This window comes from Larimichthys crocea, chromosome XVIII (assembly GCF_000972845.2).
Source record: "Larimichthys crocea isolate SSNF chromosome XVIII, L_crocea_2.0, whole genome shotgun sequence".
Taxonomy (NCBI): domain Eukaryota; kingdom Metazoa; phylum Chordata; class Actinopteri; family Sciaenidae; genus Larimichthys; species Larimichthys crocea.
This window is the reverse complement of record NC_040028.1, coordinates 10148469-10172697: the sequence shown is the minus strand read 5'-3', so window position 1 is coordinate 10172697 and position 24229 is coordinate 10148469. Positions and strand designations below refer to the sequence as shown.

The window sequence follows — 24229 nt, the reverse complement described above, 5'->3', positions numbered from 1 at the left end:
AAATGTGCCACTATAGACTAGTGATATAGCTTGCAATTGTTAACAGGCATAGAAAAAGAAACTGCACAGTACTAGTAAATTCAGCATACAATAGTAGCTTTCCTAGTTGTTGTACAGTTGTACATTTCATTTTAACCAAACAGCTTTCTGGTACAGTTTTCTTCTGTGTCCTATTGAAAAGTGATTTATAATAGCAGTTGTAGAGGGACCGCAGAGTCGGAATGAGATTCCCCACATAAATTTTTTCTGGCTCTTTAAGGGATCCAAATTAGTGATCTTCTGGTCACAAGATAAAGCAAACTGGTAATTTAATTGATGCTCAAGGCATGTATAGTAATGGGGGCCTCATTACAGCCAACCCTGAGCCATGTGTGTAATCGTATGTGGGTGTGAATGTTTTTTGAGCATGCTTCTTTCTATGTGCAGACTGCGTGTGCAGGCATCTCTTATTTTGGCATTTGTGCCAGTCTGTGTTGAGTGCAGCCTAGCAACAACTTCAGCCTTCCACTGCTCCTGGGGTGTATAGCAGGATCTGCGCCCCAGCATTTAGCCTCTTTGACCCAGAATGCAGCCTCATCTTCCCACAGAGTTTCTCCCCTCTGTTCCACTGAGCTGATAGCAGCGCTGAGTCGAAACCAAGTTGAAGCTCTCAGAGTTAGTAAGACAGTACAGTGGAGACTCAGGGTAAAATCCCTAGTCCCACTGCCAAAGGAGGGGAGAAACTGCTCTGTCTTTCTGATTGAATACCTGTCGATCTACTGTAATTGCCGGACTGTGTGAGTGTCTTTCTAAATCTCTTACTGCCTTTCTATCTTTCTAACTACCGCCAAGCTGGCTGTGCCTTCTCTTACTTACAAGCCTCTACGTTTTTCACATTTATGAGTATATACAGTATCTGTCCTGCATTACAGTATGAAGAGGGACTGAAGTTAAAATATTGAGTGAATGTGTTTTACTTCACTGCACTGATGTTGGTAGCTCAGCAATCTATACTTCTTCAGTATACAGAAAAGTAAACACTATTGGGGATATTCAATAATGCAGCCCTTCAACACTGGAGCAACCATTTATTACAGTGCTTCTACATATTTCTTTATTAAACAATCCACACAACGCCTAATAATTCTCTCTCACAAACTCATTAATATTTTTTTTTTCTGATCATTGGTTTGCTATTTGCCTCCCAGTCTTAATCAAACTCATCCCCACACTGCAATAAATAAAGAAAAAAAAAAATCTTAACAAGCACTTACCATCAAAATAATTGCCTGCATACATTTGTTCTGCTTCCGTGAATTTCATATTGTTTTCCTCTAACGGTCATGCAGCCAGATAGTGAAGATTGCTGTGCTTACACTCAAAGCTCAGAGTTGCTCTCGGGACGAATGGGGAAGGGTGGTGGTAGTTTGGACACATGAGTTGTAGCTTTGTGAGCAAACTAATTAAGACATTTTCTCTATCCACTAAACAATCAACAACAGGATTTAACCACTGATCTCCCCCTGGCCACCAACTGTACACCCGTTAAATGTGCAAGCCAAGCATTTACTTGTAATGAAAGAAGGGCCAGCCTGAGTTTTGTGTGTGATTGTAAGTATTATGCAATATCTGTTAATTATTCATATTCTGGTGACAGAGGCCATGGGAAATGCTGTAAGTGTCCTGGGCACATCGCCAGCAAGTAGCCAATTAAACTGTTATTCGGCGTCTTGAACTTTGTCATGTCACACTGCAAATTAGTGTGCTGTGTGTGCAGCACATATCCAAATGCACCATGGGTGTGAGAAGCATTAGAAGATAGTGGAGCCTTCTGGGTGATGTTGAGGATCGCTTGTTGTGACAGTGTTAATCAGAGAGTGTTTTATTTTTCAGCATATTTATATAGTGTGTTTGAAAGTGTGAATACTGCTCACATCCAGAGGAAACACCTTGTTTCACTTGTTAACAGCACATAAGAATCCTGGCAATTCTTGTTGGCTAAGTTGTTGGCTGTTAAGTTCAACTCGTTTGTTTACATTTCCAGGTTAGATCCATGAAAAACTCTGGTTGTAGCCATGTATGGCTCAAGTTTGCCGATGTGAGAACACATTCCCTTGACCAATGAATGGTGTATATCATTGATATATCTGCCTAAAAGGTCCAGTATCACTTATACATATTCAAAGATTGAATGCAGTAGAATAAAGCCTATGCTGCATAGTCATTATTCTAATTTACTTCATCTTCTTTTTCAAGTCATTAGACTTGCTTGCTAGTGTCTAATGTCCCAATGTCTGCCAGGAAGTCTTGTGCAGCTTAGTGAGATCCACAGACTCAGGAAATGATTGAGTATGACAATAGAATGGTGGGGAAAAAACTGAATGAGATTGGGCTACATGTATATGAAAGTTCAAGCCATGATGCCAGGGTCAATTTGTAAACTAAACTAAACTAAACTAAAAGTGTTGAAGATAACTAAAAGACAGTCTGCTACTGTAGCTGTAAATTTATGTACTTTATTTTCATATAATTACGCTTTAGCTGAGACACTCATTCACTGATTCAACTTAAATGTATGAAAAAATTGCGTACATTTGAAGTACCAGTCTATAGGATTTAGTGTCATATAGCTGTCTAGCTGCACATTGCAACTCCCATCACCCAACCTTCTCTTTCCTTGTGTAAAGGATACATTAAAGTGGTTGTGAAATTCACTAAAAAAAAGGCAAAAGACGCTATATACAGTAGAGCAAGTATTTAGTTGTCTGTTCATGGCTACTATAGAAACATGACAGTTTAACATGCCATATTCCATTTATGTCGTATTCCCTAAAAAATAGAGCTCCCTAAATCTTACACACTGGACCTTTTAAAAGGACTTTCAGAGCCCACTGGAAGTGTGAACTGTGGTTAAATACGTATTGGTTATGTGTATACCTAAATCTGATGGCTGCAATTAGAATCCAACCAGCCAGTATGAAGGTGAATGCCCAGAGGATATACTGTTTATCCAGAGTTGAGAGGTCCTGCTGGTGTTTTTATCATAATAACTGTTTTGCTTTGTCTGTTGGTTTGTCCATTGCCCTACTTTGCCAACAGCATCCCATTGTGCAAACAATTTGAATTTGAGACGCAGCCTCCTCCTAGCCGAGCGATATCCCTCCTGTGGTGAGAGGCAGGATTAATTTCTCTTCCGCACTCCCACCGTACATGCAGAAAGATACAGAGGGGGAGCTGAGATCAGGGAGTGGGTGCCTGTGTAGGTAATACCACCACCACCTATTATCCAAGGAGTATCATTTAATCGGGCCTTTGTGGGACGATATTGTATTTGGCTTTTTCTGTCTGGTGTTGGCAGGGCTTGGCATGATTATGTGTCTCATCGGTTTCAGCCCTGTGTCAGTAATCTGTTTGTAGGGAGATAGAGAACACACAAGCTCTGTAAATAATGCAAATCTGCTACTGGGCTTCACTCCGTCTTTCTTGTCTGGCATCCGTCTCTCTGTGGTTTTCTCCAATCTTTATTTGTCTCTCTTTCTTTCTCTTCTTCTCTCACATGAAAATGGGGATCAGGCATTCTCTAAACTCCTGCACAATAATAATCGGAACCATTCCCTGTATCCAATCATCCAGCGGGCCGCGTGTGTGTGGCGAAAGGAGTCAGTCCGTGGACAATGATTTGTTGAAAAAGGCGATGCATATTATGATGGCTACATACAGGACTTTTGTTCCCAACACCTTGATGAGATATACAGTTACTTACTTGCTAGGGCTGCTGACCCTTACTGGGGGCTTAAATCCCACATGGATTTTGTGTTGTGACATTAGTGAGGCATAATTGATTCTGTCTGCTTGCAGTGTGGGAATAGGAGGGTGAGAAAAACAACAAAATGGGAAAAGATCAGAGGTTGTAATAACAGCAATATGATACAGCTTTGTCTTGGCTGCCCTCACAATAACAATCATCAGATTTGAGTGTGTCTCAAGATCAGTTCCTTATCCCAAACCTCAAATATGCCTCTTTGCCTTTTCCAATCTTGTCCTAAGTATGTTACTGATTTTACTTGAATATGCAATGTCTGGCCATGTCAGCTGATTATAAAATGATTGGGGGAAAAAAAGCTGGTAATTAAAAAACACATCAGGAGACTGGTAGTAGGCCGGATGAATTACGTGCATCCTCCAGGCGGAAACAGTTAAATACCCAGTGAACTGTGCAAGTGTGTATCTGTATTGACTCTGTTCTCCCCTTCTCTCTACACACAGAGATACTAAGTGGAGGTGTGTATGTTGACCAGAACAAGTTCCTGTGTCATGCGGACACAATCCATTGGCAGGACATTGTCAAAAGCCCACGGATGAATCCAGTGGTAGTGCCCACCAACAGCAGTGTCACATGTAAGTAATCCAACAAGCATAATTGTGGAAGGCAAGAATTCTTGATTTGACTTTAACCTCCATCACAGGAAAGTTTTACTGAGAACATTGTTGTTACTCCACAGTTACATTTACACCTGACATTTTGCACCTCAGATGTTTTGCTTTCGTTCTTCACTTATTAGATATTTGTCGCAGTGTACTGTGCTAATGAGGATAGCTCAGGATTACAAATGTCTAATTTGCATAAGGTGACGTTGGGGATGTTATTCAGAAATACCATGCATATACATGTATGAAACCAAACTTATTCTAATACTATACTGGAAACCTCACACGCATCCAAGTGAAATGCTTTTACATACACAGCTGAAAACAAACAAAACTGTTTCCATACAATTAGTGGCATGTCACCAACTCATCGCACAGCTCATGGAGGATGTGATCCAACCGTTTCCAGTAACTTCAGAGCGTTTTAAACGACAAAAGTTGACGAAACTTGAGCAGACTCAAAATTAGGCTTCAAATGTATATGGTAAATTGGACTATATATAGCACCTTTATGATCTGCTGACCGCTCAAAGTGCTTATACAATACTTGTCAAATTCACACATAAATTAATGGCAGATGGCACCAATCTTCCACTACATCCTATCCAAAAACATCAGGAAGACACTTTAACTGAACTAGGGGACTCACGAAGTGAACTAGACACTTTCCAATTGCTGGACAACCTGCTTTAATACCTTTAAAGGCAGCAAAGGCGCTGTTATGTTGTGACAAGGAAAAATGTCCAAAGGAGACCCCACATCTTCACCTTTTCCATAAACAATCAAGTGTGAGCCGCAAAACATTGCCATCACAAAATCACCTCTTGACCCCATTCTGTCACTCTGCTTACGACAACAATCCACAGTGACTACTTGCTCGTGTCACATTAATGCCCCACTGTAGCCACCTGAAAGACATGTTAATAATGCTTTGAATTATGAAGAGATTTAATAGGGTGGAATAAACATATTCAATCTTTCAAGGGGTACAGAGTTGGTGCGTGAAGTGGTTCTCAGCGAAGTAAAGATGCATTAGTCACCTCTCTAACCCTTGTTTATATTTATTCACAGACTTAACCCCTTAACACACTTTGCAGGTTTTTTTTTTATTAATGTAGTGCTCAAGCTGTTTGACATTTAAATCTGTTTTTCTGTTTTCCTTTAAGCTGCCTCATCTTGTCCGTCTGAAAATATGACACAATCATAAAATGCATTATCATTATGGAACAAACAAAAAAAAGGTCTCTGTATTATGTCCTTCCTTTTCACAGCACTCACTGAATGCTTTAAATGCAGATTAACAGCTACAAGCATTAATATTCTGCTCAATCACCCTCCCTTCTGCAGCCCTGTTAGCCCTGGATCGACCCTTACTCCTGCACAAGTCCTCTACTCTGCCAAAAGATCAAAGATCTCCAAACCTGTAATCCACAATTGAGAACATAATCTACATTTCATTCTTTGGGGAGACACAAGCTATACATTGTTATTACTAGTGCTGCAGATATTGGTTATTGTTCATTTATTTTTATACAAAAACAGAAAAGTCATTTTAAAATCCTTGCCCTTTTGATTCAGATGAAACCCTAACACACACACACACACACACACACACACACACTAGCCCTTCTATGGCAGCATTCTTGACATTTTAACCTTCGGGAGCTGTTTTAAGAAAGCTGTTAAAGATTATGGTGCAGGAAGAGGGGTGGGACAGGTTTATTCTAGGCCACTGAGAATTTATAAGCGGAGATAGTGAGGACCTTGGACACTAAATGAAAACTCTTTGGCTTGACTTCACAGGGCACCAGGCTCAGAGGAGAACAGAGATATATCTAAGTGCAGCATAGGTTCTGCACACTTGGCACAATCAGACAACCACTTATGTATGGCTGACATGTGTATTATTATCCTATTTATATGCTGCTTTTAATATATTCAAAGATGCTAATATCTCTTTGTCAAGCATTGTCAAAGTGCTAGTTTGAGGGGAACAGGCTGGAGAAACAGGGAAATATAGAGGGACAGGCTGGAAAAAGACAAAGAGAAACAGGGATAGACTCTAAGTTAAAGAGAAGCACAGAGGACTGATGAATCAGCGAGGGGTGGATTGAAGATGAAAGAGATGAAATTTGCAGTTGAGGGGGGCACAGAAGAGGAAGAGGAGGAGGGCAGAGGATGGAGAGGCTCGTGTTGGGGAATGGAGTCAGTCTCAATGCTAATAGCTCTCATCTGAAGAGGCTGATGGACAGAGGACAGCACTTCTGCACTTATCCAGGCTCACTTCCCCCGCAGTCAATTACTAGACAGTCAATTAAGTCCTCCAAAAAAAACACAGAAAGGCACTGGCTAAAGCTCTGAGGGTCTGATGTTGCTTTCTGCTACTTTACTGCTTTTATCTCAACCTCATGCAGCCTGATTTTGTGATGGGCTTATATAGAGTGTGAGTAGCATCAAGATTTATCTTATTTTCACAAAACAACCTGTGCTGAAGTTTTTATGACTGGAGCAAGATGTACCAGTCAGGGGAGCTGCTGTTTTGTTGCTAAAAGACTCATGTTTTTTTTTTTTAAATTAATGTTGAAAAATGACAACTTATGATTACAGTAATTTCAGTAATACATTGTTAAATTAACACACATCAGCAGTGATGCAGTCAGTAACCTATATTTGTTGCAGAATGAGTTTATGTCAGATTTTAATAATAATACATATCAAACACTCTCTCTCATTCTTGACGCACACACACACACAGAGACAAACAAACAAACACACACACGCGCGTGTATTCTGTACTTAAAAATAAGCCAAAAGGACAGCTACCTCCTCGCTCACTATTTGGATCAATTTGGGATTCAGTGGAGTGCTTGATGGCACACAGACTCAGCTAACCACCTCAAGCCCATTTTATGGTTCAACTAATATGGATTTTTTGAAAGCTGATACTTAACGTATTTTTGTGTTTAAGTAACCGTTAGAAATGCCAATCATCCCTTTTCCTGTGAATTTGTGTGCAGGTCAAAAGTGCCACCGTTCCTGTAATGGTCGTTGCTGGGGACCCAAAGAGGACCAGTGTCAGAGCTGTAAGTATGTTACTATTGTTGAACTGACTGAAAATACATCACATGGCCTTTAAGTGGTGTGTGTGTGTGTGTGTGTGTGTGACTCACACCACAAATCAGGGACATGACATAATGCCTAAATGTTTGAGTGTTGGTTGTGACATTTACATGTACCAAAGAAGATTTTCAATCAATAATTCATATCATCAGCATCATGTCTGCACAAAATGAAGCATTGCATTCAGGCAGAGCACTGTAGTTGCACCTATTTTGAAATCCGCTATTAAGGTTCTCCGTGATGGGCTCATTCACTGCAGTGTAGTTAGTAACATGCAATCATATTCACACAGGTGTACAGAGCAGACATTATAACCTCATACTTATCTCTGATGATTGCACTCATGCCAATGCCAATTTGCTGCAACAGCTCCTTCCACCACCCAGATCTCCTGTATGTGTTTATCATTATTTTATTGTCCGCTGCTTGGATTTGTTGAGAGCTCCTTCAGCAACAGCAGAGCCTTTTCCACCATCTCTAACTATGTGCATTTGCTATAGATGGTGATTGTGTTTCTTAAACAAACTAGTTACAGATGTGGTTCTTAGCATTTTGTAAATGTCTTTTCAGCTTCTAATTGCAGTCTGACATTTATAAAGTAATATTGTCTGGTATTCACAAATGAGAAAGGCCTAACACTTTTTTTTTCTCCTTTCTCCATTATGTCATGAAAAATGTACATATAAGAATAGCAAAAAAGAGATTGATTACATTTTGAGTAATACGAGTCTTTGTTTTAAGTATTTAAATTCCTGATTTAGTTCAGTTTATGTTACTTTATTAATCAGGTAGAATATTCATTGTGAGAAAAGGGACACTTTGTAAGGTTTCAAGCAGGTTTCAGCCTTGTAAATCAAACCAGCTCTGTACAGGTATTCACAAGTCTATAACACACACACACACACACACACACCACAAACCCTCCTGCTGGGACCTCCCACCCCCCATACTAGCTAATGGCAGCTGGGAGAGAGTGTGAGAATGATACACTACTGAGTTCATCAGCAGGGGATAAATTCATGTTATTCTCTTCCCTTCAGTCATTTTTCCAAGGCTCTCAAATTCTACCAATCTTGCTGCCTCTCTCTCTCTCTCTCTCTCTCTCTCTTTCTCTCTATCCATCTATCTATCTCTCTCTCTATATATATATCTCTCTTACCTGTTTGGCAAATGTCAATGTACAACACAGATAGATATACAGAGATAGACCCACACACTCACAGAGCAAAGCCAAATCAATAAGGTATAAGACCTGCAGGCCAGAGACCACCAGTTGGCTTAGACCAAGGAATGAAAAAAATATATAGTAATTTCACTTTTGTGCCTCCAGATCCCAACAGAAAGACACAGAAAAGGTTACTTTTCATCGACTTACAAGTCAAGCATTATCAGTACCTTTCAAAACACATGGTCATTACAAATGCTTCAGTAATTATAATGGTTTTAATTGTTGTTGTATTCATGTGGACATGTGGTTCTGAAATCGACTTGTTTGCATAGAGAGTACTTTGGGACTTCTATGAGTAAAATGCTGAATCGATAACTTGACTACACAACTACACAGTGGTGTCGCTATACTTTTACTTATTAAAACCACTGGCCACAGGAGGTCCTTTACAGTGGCTTTCCACAGTTCTTGGCCAAGGTTAAAGACCATAAAGCAATGTATAAAGTATCTGGCCTATTGACTACCTATGTACCAAACATTACTGAAGTATATTTTTTTAATATATTTAAGATTCCCTATTAACTAACAAACAAACAGCCCCAAACCATGCTGCCATGCCTTGGCTTAAGCAATGTGGTTTGAACTATGGACTACATTCAGGGAGGTCTAGATGTCGCTAATATTAAATATTCCATATACTAATAATACCGTATAAACTAATGTCACTACACACTAGGTCATTGTTGGGATTTCTAATCAACGGCGGCAGCCGTAACATAACCAAGGGAACTAATATAACTCAAGCTTTGACAGTGTGCACACAGAGCAATGATGGATCCATGACAAACCAATAATTTAAGTTTACAGCCTTTGTTACAGAAACTGATCAACAGTACAAGATGCCAAAACGTGGCACATTAAGCAAGGAATATGTAAAAGTGTAAAGTCATTTTCATTTTGCCTGCGATTTATCAATCTGCTGTCACAGATAGTAACTCAGTCTCTCTACAGATGTCCGTCCATCTTTTTTTCATCAACCCTCCATCTGCATCTAACACACCACATCACTATGCCTACAAAGACACACACACGACCATGTGTGGCTTTTCTGTGTGGGATCAGAACATCATATAGCACATATTGATACTATAAATACAGCACATACATATTCATGCTGACAGAAAGGCACTTACATGCATTTCCTCTCTCCATTAAATATCTTTTTGTCTCTATCCTCCCTGTTTCAGTTTGATTGCACTACCCTCACCATCAATTTCCTCCCCTCTTTCCATCACTCTGTGCACAGACCACTTCATCTATGCCTTCCAACCCTGGCATGTCTCATCGTATTTGTTCTGCGGTCGCGATCTCATTAAGATAATGAGGAATGAACTGTTTGACCAGGACCTGTTAACAGCACGTCACAGACCAGCCCACGATAAGCCCTGGCCCTGTCTGTCTGTCTCAGTTTAGCTGTTGCTATCTCGCCATCTTCATCCATACTTTGGATGGCATGATTCATCCCCCTTTTGCCTTTTTCCTTCACTCGCAACCTTTCATTTTACTGTGCTGAACACATGGAATAAAGAAGTGTAAAAATGTCAAACGAAGAATTACTTCAAAGATGCTTTTTGTGACATTTTCATGAATTATTATTCAGCTGTCTCAAAATCAACGATAAACAGCAGCTTTCGGTGTCAGCGCCTTAGGGGGTGGTGGGCGAATACATTTAAGAAGTAAATTACAACTCAACACGAGTAGTCCTGACATTGTGACTGTAGTGGAGTGTGGAGAGTTCTTCCTAGAAGTAGATGAGGAACAAACTTAGTCTTCGGAGAAGAGATTCTTGGCTTGAAAATGTATGAATTCTTCCCCGTTTTAAACTTTTCATAGTGTGAAAATATTAATGTGGTATATCTTTGCCACAGCAGTCCTTAACACAGGTGGACCTAATAACGTTTGCCTTTGCCGGAGCTGATTTGTTCAAGCTGTGTCACTGGCACACCTGCAGTACAGTCATCGTTAAAGTTATTAGTTGCACCTGTGAAATTCCTGTTATTGCAAATCAAACTTAAACTATTCACTGTGAGAAAGCTCCGTTTGGAGGAGGAAACCACCTCGTTGTTAATATTTCTATCCACAGTTATCACCTAACTATGACCCTTCAAGGTAAGCCAAGAAAACATTACTTACAGAAATCTGCGTAAGTGCATAACAATGATTTAAAAAACGAAAAAAAACAAAAAAGGACCTCAACAGTTAATGTGACTTTCTCCTCAGACCTCAGTCCGGAGTGTCTATAAAGATGAAGTGGCGCGTGTTCGCATCGCACGTAGTCGAATTAACTTAACTGCTCTCTGATGACGATTTCCTCTGACATTTTCTGGCTGGACCCGGCAGCAATTACTTTAGCTATTGAGAAAAGTTTATTTTCGTATTGGCCATATTTATTGTTTTTCATTTTGCAAGAAGATGTAAGACCATAGCTAGCAGCCTAAGCTAATGTCTAAGGCTCAATATAACTTATAGTAACTTATATCATATCTCAAAATATCCAGTATCCTATACTGCATGCGGAACAGCTCCGGAACAGCTCTGCCACGGCGACGGGACTGATACGTTTCAATGTTAGTCAATGTGTCAGCTCACACAGTCTCCGTCCGCGCTGCATCACGCTGCGACTGCGGCGTCCGGCAGCCCTCCACAACACATACGCAGAGCTTCTATTTTTTTTTTTGCGGACGCCGGAGCACGGCGCAAAAATTCAGCACAGAGCAGACAGTGGGGGGAAGGAAATCAGCTACAAAATACAAAATAAAACCCCGAATGATTTTCAGAATAAAATACTCTATGTTCACCGCGGATCGAATTTCATTTCAAGAACACGTCATAATGGGCGGGGGCGACCTGAAGTCAACAGGTGAGGGGTTTTTTAGACGTAATAATTTATTACACCTCACATCCTTTTCATAAAGACACCAGAAAAAATATGCGGCATGGAATGTCGTTGCAGGAGTCAAAGAGACTACAGCCGGCAATATCGATTATGCGTGAATTCGCAAGATCTCGTGTGTTCTCGCGACGCTAAGTGGCCAGTGGAGACTCACCTGAGCGCATCACAAATGGTGATGCATGATAATGTGTGAGTTGGCAGACGGCGGAGTACGCAGTCGTTCCGCAGCGGAGCCGTTTTGCAACCGTTCCGCATGAATTGTATTTTAGGGGTAACTCTTTTTCTCCAGACCTACCTACAGCAACCTAAGCATGGCGCCTAAATTCTATGTAATCAGTCAAAAAAACAACAAAACACAGACAGTCTCAAACTTGCAATAACATCAGAAACAAGTTGTGAAACAGTGATTTATCACCTCTTTTTTTAAGTTGATGTGGCAAACCTGTTAGGAAATCATTTGGAGTCATGTTTCTGGACATCCAGCGACTGTAACTCTAATATTCACTCTCTGTTTAGCTCTGTTATTGGCTCTTTGGCTGCTAAATGCCTCACTGTTTACCAGCTAGTCACTCACTGTGCCTCTCTGCTGCTTCGTGGCTGGCAGGTAGTGTGCTGTTTGAGTTTCCTTTCACTGAAAACAACTGCCTGTGGAAAACAGGAGCACAGCAAGTAGCTCTCCCTGTAAATCCCTCTTTTTCATTTTGTTTTTAGAGAGAGTATATCCAAAATACTTGACAGCTAAACCATAAACTGCAACTCGCTCCAATGCTCCATAAAGTTGAGGAGAGCTGCAGATTTGGGTGATCATTCTCTGTACGTTTATCCGAGTGAACACTTTCACATTATTACATTTTCATATTGTTGTTTGATGAATCCCTCTGAAAAAGGGTCGTCATGCATTCATTTAGTCATTTAGCATTATGCTAAATGCTACTTTTTAACTACTACTAGTTAAAAAGTAGCCATCTGAGAACGGATAAATCAAAATATTTACTCATGTTGAGGTTGAAAAGGCCACAGTCAACATAGTGATTAGCTTGGGATATTGGTACAACTTAAATTCTGGGAAATTAGTGAAACAGGAGAATTTATTTTTCTTTGCTGTCTGGCATTAAAAGAAAGCTAATTAACATTGAAATATCACATAGTGAATCTGCATTTCTGGGCAGAAGGAAGAGGGATAAGTAATCACAAACAATCCAGTAGTACTGACATTTTCTTCTATTCATTCACTCGTCAGATAAAGTCTAATTTAATCTCTTGTGCATTTTTATTTGATTTGTTTCAGAAACAAATATCATGATTAATACAGTTGATTAAACCAAATTTTTGTTCGTATCAAATACAATTTAAAAGGTGGCTATTAAAATCTGAGAACAGTGGCTCATCATCTTGACTTCATAGGTTGTAATGAATTCCATGATGCCTGTGACAAAACGTATTTAAAGAAATGTCTCAAACCCCTCCTCCTTCTCAAGTTTATTCATTCACAGAACTAAATCAAACATAATCCATATATTATAATAAAATTAAAGAGAGACGCCTGGGACTTAAAAAAAATCCAGTTCAGTGGTCACTTCCTGCTCTCTACACCAGTGAAAATTACATATCTTCTGAGACAAATTTCATCATGTATAGAAAGTGTTTCCACTGCAAAAAAAAAAAAAAAATCAGGGTTTTAAAAAAAAAAATTTTTTATTAAGTCCTATGTGAAAAAGCATATTTTAGCTCACGTAGATGGGAACCGAGAGGCAGTGCTTCCTTTGACTGATGCCGCTGTCCACAGCCTGTTCAAATTGAAGCTTCCAGGCATATTTTATGAGATGGATCCCTTTTGTGTTTGTTGTTACCAGGCTGTATTTTTTTTTGTTTTTCTTAAAGTGGAAGTTTAAAGCCAAATTGATCAACAGTGCGTCACTCTCCTGGCAAGGTCATTTGTTTGACAAAGTGTCTTTTTGTGAGTAGAGTAGGCTGTTTGATTTTAGCACAGGCACCATTAATGGAATGCCACTGATGGCGTGTAAGTGTGTGTGTGTGTGTGTCTGTGTGTTTGCATGTGTGTTTGTTATCTGTGGCTTGTATCCATCACTGTGATAGTATCTCGTCACCGCAATGCCCAAAGGGAAACACTGCACATGGAAAACAATATGAGGATGCACACACAAACACAAATGCGGTAAAATTCACACACCAGCATTGGGTTTGTGCTGATATACACAACATTTTTACAGATACAACTTACTTTTTCCAGTAATGTGACTAATTTGTTTTTATCTTTAGCAGAAACTAATTATTTAAAAAAAATAGCTGAATGATCCAGTAACTGCATTCTGTTTTGTTTTTGTTTGTCATTGGTTGTTTTCCTCAAAAGTCAGCTTTGATTAGAAATACTAGACAGTTGTTTTTTTTGGTATGAACTTTTCCTACAACTTTATTTTCTACCGCTCAAGGGAGCAAAAAGATCAAAAATCAGCCATGCATGTCAGTTTTCTCGGTAAAAGGGATCCTGATTTGTCAGGAAGGAAGGGATTATGGGGTGTGATAGAAGTACAAACTAACAAGCTGTGCATAACACTGATCCTCTGAGGTATTACAACGTGATGTCATTTGAAATAAATAGCAGGAAAGCATCTCATGAAATGATAAAATCAAGTCACTGTACTTTTCTTCTACAGTACGGTATAGACCCCTTGTTTCCCAGTAAGTGCTATGAGATGCACATCCACTGCAGACTTTTACACACAGCACCCAGCAGCAACTGCATGCAACCTGTTTCACTGCTTCATCCGTCCCCAGTAGCATTTAATTTGGTAAGCTTTTCCTACTCGATAATACAAATCCTACTGCTGACACTTCTTTTACCAGCTGTCTTTTACTGTCAGAGTCCTGTATATATTTACATAAGGCTGCCAAGAAGCGAGGCACACAGGCATACGGCATCCCACATGACTACGACATGCAATACGTGGAAAGGGCGGACAGATGTTCACCATGAAGGCATGGTATTACACTCAGAGTCAGATAAGAATTGCCATGTCTCAGTCATATCCAGTTTGAGACCCTCAGAGGAGCATGCAGGGAGACGGAAACATGATTGAAGACAGCTAGAAGGTGGCAGAGATGCTTAAGCTTCAGCTGAAGTCACCCACACAGGCGTGTATGCACACGGAAACGCACATGCATACATTTTACAAAGCGATTGCAGTGCAGATGTCAGACAACGAGTGACTGTGACTGGCCACCATAGCAGTGTATCCAGTATAGTAGTAGAAGAATATGGTTGTGGATGGACATTTTAAATCGACAGAAGCTTTTCTCTGTTCATTTAATTTCAATTAAATTCAGCTCAATAGCTTTATCTAAATGACACTGATTATATATATTACCAGAGCAGAAGGTGACAAATTTAATCACACTCACCGCAGAGCAAGAACGACCCTTTAAGAACAAATTAGCTTTTTTATGCCACTCTTCATTCAGCACACTTCCCATTTTTCTTATTTTACAGTGATACATTTACAGTCAGTGTACTTTACTCTAACTCTTAAGTCTGCATGAATATTGTTCACCAATTCTGAAGTTGCCAAGAGCGATACACTTTGTGTACGGTGTCATTTTGATCTCGGGGTGTAGTGTACCTGGTGTACTTGTCATATGATATATGTATTCTCTCTTCCTCTTTTCTCTTTCTCTTTTCTGCATCTGCCACTCCACAGTAACAAAGACAGTGTGTGCTGAGCAGTGTGACGGCCGTTGCTTTGGGCCCTATGTGAGTGACTGCTGCCATCGTGAGTGCGCAGGTGGCTGCTATGGACCAAAAGATACAGACTGCTTTGTAAGTGAACACACACACACACACACACACACACACACATTAACTTTACAGCAGTCCATGAAAAAATACAGATTTATTTAAACCAGTTGTTGATATGGTAATATCATACAGAACCCAGAAGCAGAGTGTCATTGTTAAAAACAGACTTGACCAGCCCCTCCTCCATCCTGGCTCATCTCGGTGTGCTTTATCAGTTTTATTTTCATCTCTCCGCATGTTAAATGTATTTCTGCCCTTGTAATTCAGAGGCCATCACTTATGAAGCTCTTTTGCCTCACTTTGGACCGGCGAGTTCTTGCTCTTTTTTTTTTTTTTTTTTCTCTCTCTTCTTGATTCTTCACACATCTTCTGTTATACTCAACCATGGATTAATCAGTTGAACTTTGCTCGAGATGAGTTAGCAAAGTCATGATTATATAAAACACATTCATTATCTTAAGATCAGGACTTTTTTTTTTTTTTTAAGAAGCCAGACTTGTTTTAGTTGTCTTATAACTTTGGACTAAACACATATTGCACAGTAAATATCGTCACTAATTTTATCACTGTCCCCCCTGACTATTTCTGGCTGTCACTCTTCCATTTTCCTCTGTGACACTGACTGACACTTCATCTTTTATAAGAATCAAGAATAAATAAATCAGGAAGCCATTTTGAACTGTGCTACACTTGAGAGAAAAAAAACTCTTGATTGATTCTTAGATTGTTACGACCCTGACAGGGCAAAACTTAACCTAGGGGAATTTAGGGAGGTAACAATTAAAGTAAAGACCAGGAACAAAGGGATTAACCAAGGACCGACTACAATCGCAGAGATTTATTCAATAACAGCAAAATTTATACAACGTAAGGAGAAGTCTTCTTTAAACGACGCGATGCTGGCCAGAAACGGTCAGACCACACACAATGAACCACTCACTGCAGGAACACGACACCACTGAAACACCCTGTAGGTGTTTATACCTACAGGTGTTAATCAGCTAATCAGCTGATTGAGGAGGACAGAGAAAGGGCAGTACCTGAAATCAGAGAGCACAAGAGACAACAAGACACACACCCACCACGGCACGTAACATATATTATGTGGTGTAAAGAGGATATACACAGAATCTGTGGTTCAGTACATACCTCTGTTTGGGGTCTCTGTTTGGCATGCTTTCAGACAGCAAAGGGTGGGGGCAGAGAAAAGCAGAAGGATATGTTTTTATTATTATTATTGTAATTCTTTTTGAAAAATGTAAACTGCATGGCTCATCGGCTATCATTCTTTCTATAAATATTGTAGTGCTCACATGTTGGCATATGATAGGAAAGATAAAACACAGATATATCTGCCATATTATCATAAAAGATTCTAATCTGCACATTCACAAATACACTGTAACATGAAATGGCCATCAAGGATAGCACAGAATATACTATGATTAACTTTAATTAACCATTAGACCATTTTGTTTAACCGTTTAAACTAGAGATTGATCCATTTGTGGTCAGAGCCATGAAGGGACATCATAGCAAGACCATTTGCTGTTAACAGACAGTTGGGGTGATGCGGTCACAAATGCTTTTGGATGTTTTATTGCGTGTGCTTCCAGCTGTGTCAAACTGTTTTGTTTGACCCACCACTCTTTGTCCACATTTACCCGCATCATTGCAGGAAAAGTCCACCTGCCAGAAAAGGCAAATAACACTTTGTCCCAGTGGTAATTTCATTGGGTGTATTACCTATTATTGTCTGTCTACATCATTCAGTAATGTAAACTCTGGGCTCTTTAGAAGGAAATCTTAATTTAAATCCAGTTTAGTGAAATAAATGTTTGGATCTCTTCATATTTAAGCATAGTGACTAATGTTTGTTTGTTTTTTGTTTTTGTTTTGTTTTTTCATTTTGGTGAAATTACCCTTTAAATAAAGTAATGAATTGAAAAACTCTGACTCTGAGTGTGTGTTCTGTGTGCGTTTGCAGGCCTGCACCAACTTCAATGACAGTGGGGCATGTGTGACCCAGTGCCCCCAGCCATTTGTCTACAACCCCACCACCTTCCAACTGGAGCACAACCCCAGAGCAAAGTACACCTATGGAGCCTTCTGTGTCAAGAAGTGTCCACGTAGGTCTTACCACCTAGACACACACACACACTCTCCTTACAATTGTATTTGAGGATGACAACCTTACAGTGATTAAGTGAAATACAGCTTGTCTGTTTTCTAACGATAACTTTGTATAATTGTGTCCATGTGTGCTCTTGTATGTCTATTTTTGTGAGGACCAGTTTGACTTTTAGAGCTTGGTAATGAGGACATTTTATAAAGAAAGGAGCACTGTTTAGAATTAAGTTTGTGGGTAGAATTAGATAATGTTAAGATGAGGATGGTTAAGGTTAAACGGTAAAAGAGCGAAGGAATGCACTTTCTTGATGAAGGTTCTCACAAGTATAGAAGTACAAGTTTATGTGCTCCTGTCCTTTGAATCTAGCATTTCCTCCCTTTTACTGTCTGTCTGTAAAAGCAACAAGAATTTGATATTGTGATGTCAAGGGTGACTAGAGTTCATGCTTTCCATCTACCTGCTTAAATCGCATTAAGAGGCAGCTTGAATCTTAGCCCCAATTCACATGTTGCAATGACCTAACAGACTGGTCAATATGGGTCATAACATGCAGAGAAGGGATTATGAAGGAGGCAGCCTCCATCACAGATACCAGTACCTGGCTGCTGAATGCTTCCTACCTGTAGCAAAGCTTTTCTTCGGTTTGCCAGCAACATCTGTTTGGTGCTTTTTAGTCAATACCTTCGATTTGTTTCTTGAACTGGGCTATGGATCTCTGCAGAATAGCAAGACCAGTTAGAGTCACTACTCATACTAATCTGTATTTTCCACATGAAAAAATACCAGAAAAATCAGATGCTATACCAAGTCTTCATTCATTCTGTAACACGCATTTGTACCGTTGGTCAAGGTCTTACCCTCAACACAGCTGTCTACCTTGAAACAGCCTCCATCCTGAGGTTGAGGTAATTGGTACTTAAAAAGCCAGTACAGGTAATAAAAGTGTTTGGTCTGCATTAACATCAAATCTACTCTTAACTTGTTTGTGACATTAGTCTTAGTTAATGTTGCTATTACTCCTCTGTTCTGTGACCACTGCATACAGCTAATTGTGGATGCCCCACGCTGTTCACAACATCAGTGAAAAGGCCAACCAGCAGGGAGGGAAGTAGGACTTGTGCTTGAAGGCAGTGATACTTTTAGACAGACATAAGATACAGTATAATGTAACAATTTAAACATTTATTGTTATGAAACTATTGCTGCTTTAAAACTACGGGTGTAAGTAGTGCTTATGTCCATATTTCTGGCTTGCTTAAGGGATAATATAAAATGTACTGTGTTTTCTTTGTTTGTTTTGTGGTAGTGGTACCGTGTGTCATTTCATTTTTTTAGTTAGGTTGTGGTTAATTATTTTTTGACTTAACACATTCCTATAATTATGTTCTCATGTTAGTCTTATTGACATGCTAGAGCCTATTGACAGCTATTTACATGTATGTGAGCTCTTTACTGTTACTTACAAACTAATACATTTCATTTCATTGAAATGAATAAATATAATGCCATAAAAACATGCTAAAATTTCTAACATGAAGATACAACTTCCATGTCCTTCAATGTTATTCATGTGCAGTAAGGAAAGCATTTGTCAGACATGAGTGAAAGTGACTTTCAACCCTTTTCATGTGATTGTCTACTCCAGGTGTCACTTATTGTACTGTATGTTCCCGTGTGACAAACAGCAGCCATCTGTACTTGACATTTACAGTGAATTGTTTTTGGGTTTTTTTTCAGATAACTTCGTGGTGGACCATAGCTCCTGTGTGAGAGCGTGCCCCAGTAACAAGATGGAGGTGGAGGAAAACCGCATTAAGATGTGCATTCCTTGTACTGACATCTGCCCAAAAGGTAAACCATAAAAATGTGTTTAAAAATATACTTTTATCACTTAAGTTATTATTTATTGAGCCATTATTGAATAGTTATTAGTGATTTGTTACCGTTATTGTTGTCATCGTCACATTTATTTTTACCATTTATTTTTTTAACATTGCCTGCATTAATACAAAAACATGAATACCCACTGAAAAATGTATTCCAAAATACTGCACATTATATCTGCAGTGTGGTATCTGACATGACATTTAATGTATTTTGCTCTCTTGCTGTGTGACCTAGCGTGTGATGGCATTGGTACAGCCAGCCTACAGACAGCTCAGACAGTGGACTCCAACAACATTGACAAGTTTGTCAACTGCACCAAAATCAACGGCAATCTAGTATTTCTCATCACTGGGATCAAAGGGTGAGAGTTGAGAACATTTAGCTTATCAGAATGACAAAAGGCGGAGTGGATAAGTGGAACTGTGTGTTATGTCTAAAGACTAATGATTGAAGTAATCCATGACAATGTTTTTCTTTTTTTTATTTCTCTCTCTCTCAGCTCATTACACACTTTAGCAACTGATTCAGCTTGAATACAAAATGTTGATAGTCAGATATGTTTTTTTAATGTTTGTAATTGTTCTTGAGTGTCACATAAAAGCCTGAAAAAAATATACAGTATATGCATGGGGTTAATTGTTTGAATGAATATGAATTATATTAGCAGTGTCAGTGACTGCAAGTGGGAAGTGACAATGCTGAAAATGTGTGAGATGACTGTTGGTAAAAATATATGCTCATACATTTCTATAAAATGTAAAAGAAAATTTGCTGTCCGGCCAATTTTTCATTGCTATGATTAAAAGGTGTATTGCTTATCTGTGCAGTATAAAATACAGTTTCTATGATCTTTCTGCCTTTGATTGTGTTATTCTGATCTTCTATTATCATTCACAGAGACGTCTATCACAACATTGAAGCTTTGGACCCAGAAAAACTCAATGTATTCCGCACTGTTCGGGAGATCACAGGTGAGTACCATCACTTGTACAGCATACATCTCTGCATGCATACAAATTAATTAAAAACAAACAGATAAATAAGATTTACTCTTACCTTCTCTTCTTATGCACTTTCATGCCATGTATTGTGTTCATATATGTGATGCATCTGTGTGTATATGTGTGTGTATTTGCTCAAGTCTACCTCACCCCCTCTCCCCCTGAGACTGTCCACACCAAGGACAGACATTGCAGCATAAGATGAATATCAGATGAGTCTTTCAATCTCCTCTGTCTCTCTGCTGCTTCTCCCTCGGGGAGTCCCTAGCCTTGAGTCCCACAGTCCCAGCTCTCCCTTCACGCACCATGAAGAAAAGATCCAGAACATGTGGTGCGCATCGTTAATCCTCTAGCTCCCCTATGCCACTACCACTTCTGAGCTGCATGTACACTGTCATCTTTCCAGCCCAGACATTTGACAATGCCATCACAAAGAAACCTTGTATCTCCAGTGTGACAGTCCCTCATGAAATGAGAAAATATTACTGTTGAAATATTGTCTGACATTTTTGATTTATGAAGAGGGTTTACAAAAGTAACAGCTATGAAACCCCCCATACCCTTTAAAAATACAAATTTACTTGGGACTGTGTTTATTTCTGATGCAGCAGGATTAGAATTATTCAATTTTAGAAATTGAAAAGCATATTTGGAATACGTATACATTGAAATAAATTATTTCTGTTACATATTTTACTTCCTTTACAACTGATGGCAAGGAAATATTGTGATACCACATCCTTCTGCATGATGTAAATGTGATTCAAAGGAAACCACTCTAATGAAAAGATTTTGTTGTAGCTCAAGACCAAATAGAGTTGAGGTTTGGGGGTGAGCCAATTAATAACTTCTTTATCAACAAAGACCACATTTAAAAAACTGACCACCAAAGTCAGTTATAGCTAATTAGTAGGCTTCTTTAATGGTCAACCCACAAATTGCATCCGTGGTTTGGCTTTCTAACAAGCTGACACCCATTGGTCGACAATAGATTGATCTAATTACCTGAAGCAAAACTTAATGACTCTAAAAGGAGGGAAAGAGACACGATCAGCGAGAAAAGTCTAATCACATGTAACAATCAAACAACAAGATAAATCAAACCAACCTATTTTCTAAGGGATATGAAACTAGTGAATACAGCTCAAAATGGCTGAGTGTTTAAAAGTTGCAAGACAGAAGATATCACAATGGTTTTAAATTTAAAATATGATTAGTAAGCAATCTCAGCCATTAACTGTGTAATTAGCTGCTGTCTTAGAAAATGACACATTCATTTGTCATTCTGCCTTTCAAGTAGCCCCGCAAATCTGGCCCTATAGCACATTTGTCCCTGAGTAGTATTTTTGTATAACTGATACAAAATGAATTCTCAGGACTGCAATAATGTAAATTTGCTATAGGCAAAGTCAAATCCTTCACTTGCAAGGGTTTTATCTTTTGGTGAGTGATGGCAGTCTGAGACCAGGTGATAGGGACAAACCATTGGCCAAACAAAATGTAGCCAGAGATGCGTGTCAGCTCAGCTTGTCATCTCTCCAAGCTGTCAAGAGAATGTGACTTCTACCAGAGGCAGCCAACCTGCCTCTGTGACCCCAAGGTCACAACTAGCATTGTTCTAGCTTTCAAATGAGCTGTGCAGGAGGACAACTCTCATCCTACACATCAGCACACCCATCTTTCTTTCTTTCTTTGTTTCTCAAAGGCATATCACCAGTTCAGGATCAACCCAAAGAGTGGGTGGCTCACATAATTTAGAAAAAAGTAGGTTTCTCAGTGTTGTGACCCAGAATGTAATCACCACAACTTAAGCACTCTTAACCTTTGCTTGTGAGCTCACTGCCTTCCTCTCTAAGTGGCTCTATCCCGTAATTTGCTTTGTGGCATGCCATTGATGTGGCTCTCAACAGAACATGGACTACTGCTAGGTGATCTTTACATTTTACTTTTTCTGCACAAAAAAAAACAAAAAACAAGTCATAGACACAGGCAAGAAGAAGATGAAGATACTGAAATATTATGGTGAACCTACCACAAAAAGTACAAAAATAAATCTCCTTTATACATATGTTATCATTTTAAATTACACATACTATGACACTCTGCATGGCAGATTGATCTTTTTTTGGAAAGTATATGCAAAGTTTAAAATGTATTTTTAAATTATTTTCTAATGATTAGATACTCTACCCATGAAAAGACCAACAATGCTGATGTTAGCCTTTCAAACTTTCCGACTTCCCAACTCCATCTGCAATTTTTTTTGTTCTTATTTTCTTTGTGGTTTGATGTGCAAAAGAAAATGACCTTCTTCGTCACAATAACAATAGTCAGGTGACGGTAACAATAGTCAGGTGACCTTCATAGTCAGGTGACATGGTAACAATAATAAACACATGGTTTGTGAAATGGTTGCAGTTTGATTAGAAATATCATGGTTTGGATTAAAGTAACTTTGGTTACTTTAAGTATCTGACATGAATCAAAATGCATCACAAATGTTACTATGGCCTGTTATTTCTGGACCAATAAGACCCATTGGGCGTCAGAACAAACAGCTAAGCATTCATCAAAGGCCACTCAAAAAGAGTGCACATGGAGACCATTTTCAGATGAGACTTGATATGCACTAATTTACTGCATCAGAATTCAATGAATCATCATAGACCCATGGCAACATTGTGTAGTTCTTGCAAAACAATGGAGGTCTTTTACACAGATTAATATATCAATGTGCCCAGGTAATATTTGTTAGTTAAATCAGTTCACTGTTGGTTTTTGTCTTTTCATGGGATTTGTTTATAAGACAAATATAGAACATTAGTTTTCTTTAACTTCAAAACACTTTGACCTCACCACTGGGCACAAACAAGGATCCTGAACATTTCATCATCAGCACCATCTTATCCTCTAAAGTGGTCCAGTAGGAACAATATTGACCAGCTGCTGTTTTCACTGAGTCAAACAGGAATGTTGTCTGTAAAAGACAACATTACATTTCCTGTTTTCTCTGTTTATTTCGACAGTAGTAGTTGTGGTGTGAGTAGTGCTGGTACATTCAACAACATGTTGGCTTTGAATAATACACTTCATTTACATTCACACCTTGAAACATCTCATTAAGTTTCATCAGGTTCACCACTATGTTGGTGAACATTAGTCATTAACATTCTCTTGGTGTGTATCGGAGCTCAAACTTACAACCTTCAGTCAAAGCAGAATCCATGTGAGAAAAAATTAAGTTGTAAAAGTTTCATGAAAATGTATCTCCAGCTGTAAAAGTACTTGACAGCTCTCCAGATGTACACAGTGAACATGCCTAGCATGCTGTTAGCCTAGTATTACATTAGCACAGCAAGTGTGCAGCAGGCAGTAGCTTGTTACCTTGAAAAGGAAGCAGCCCCATCCCCCTAAAGAGCACTATGGTGGAGCTGTGAGGGGCCTCAGCACTGCAGGTTTTGTCATTAAGACAATTAGTGCCGACAAGTACAACACTAATGATTGTATAGCACTGCTGCCTCTGGGCCAAAAGGCCCTCAGCATCCTGAATGGCACACCATGAGGTCAGGGACAGAGATGTGATAGACACAATGGACAATACCAAAACAGCCATTTTTCCATTTATCATTGTATAAATAATACTTTATAATGGATTTAATTCCTTTGACTATTGTATCATAATGGCAGCCACTAGTACACCCATACTTTATCCTTATCTGGGAAAAGAGTAGAGATAAAGAGAGTAAAT

The 24229-nt window shown here is 39.1% G+C and overlaps 1 protein-coding gene across 4 annotated transcripts in view; it reads left to right on the top strand.

Moving 5' to 3' along the window:
- The window catches only part of erbb4b (erb-b2 receptor tyrosine kinase 4b), a 286570-nt gene that overhangs the window by 175384 nt on the left and 86957 nt on the right, over positions 1-24229 (top strand). For all 4 annotated transcript variants that reach the window (XM_027290677.1, XM_027290678.1, XM_027290676.1 and 1 more), the window contains exons 4-10: positions 4246-4377; positions 7425-7490; positions 15365-15483; positions 17450-17591; positions 19331-19444; positions 19715-19841; positions 20378-20451. In XM_027290677.1, the coding sequence (XP_027146478.1) occupies positions 4246-4377; positions 7425-7490; positions 15365-15483; positions 17450-17591; positions 19331-19444; positions 19715-19841; positions 20378-20451 (774 nt within the window). The remainder of the gene's footprint in view (positions 1-4245; positions 4378-7424; positions 7491-15364; positions 15484-17449; positions 17592-19330; positions 19445-19714; positions 19842-20377; positions 20452-24229) is intronic.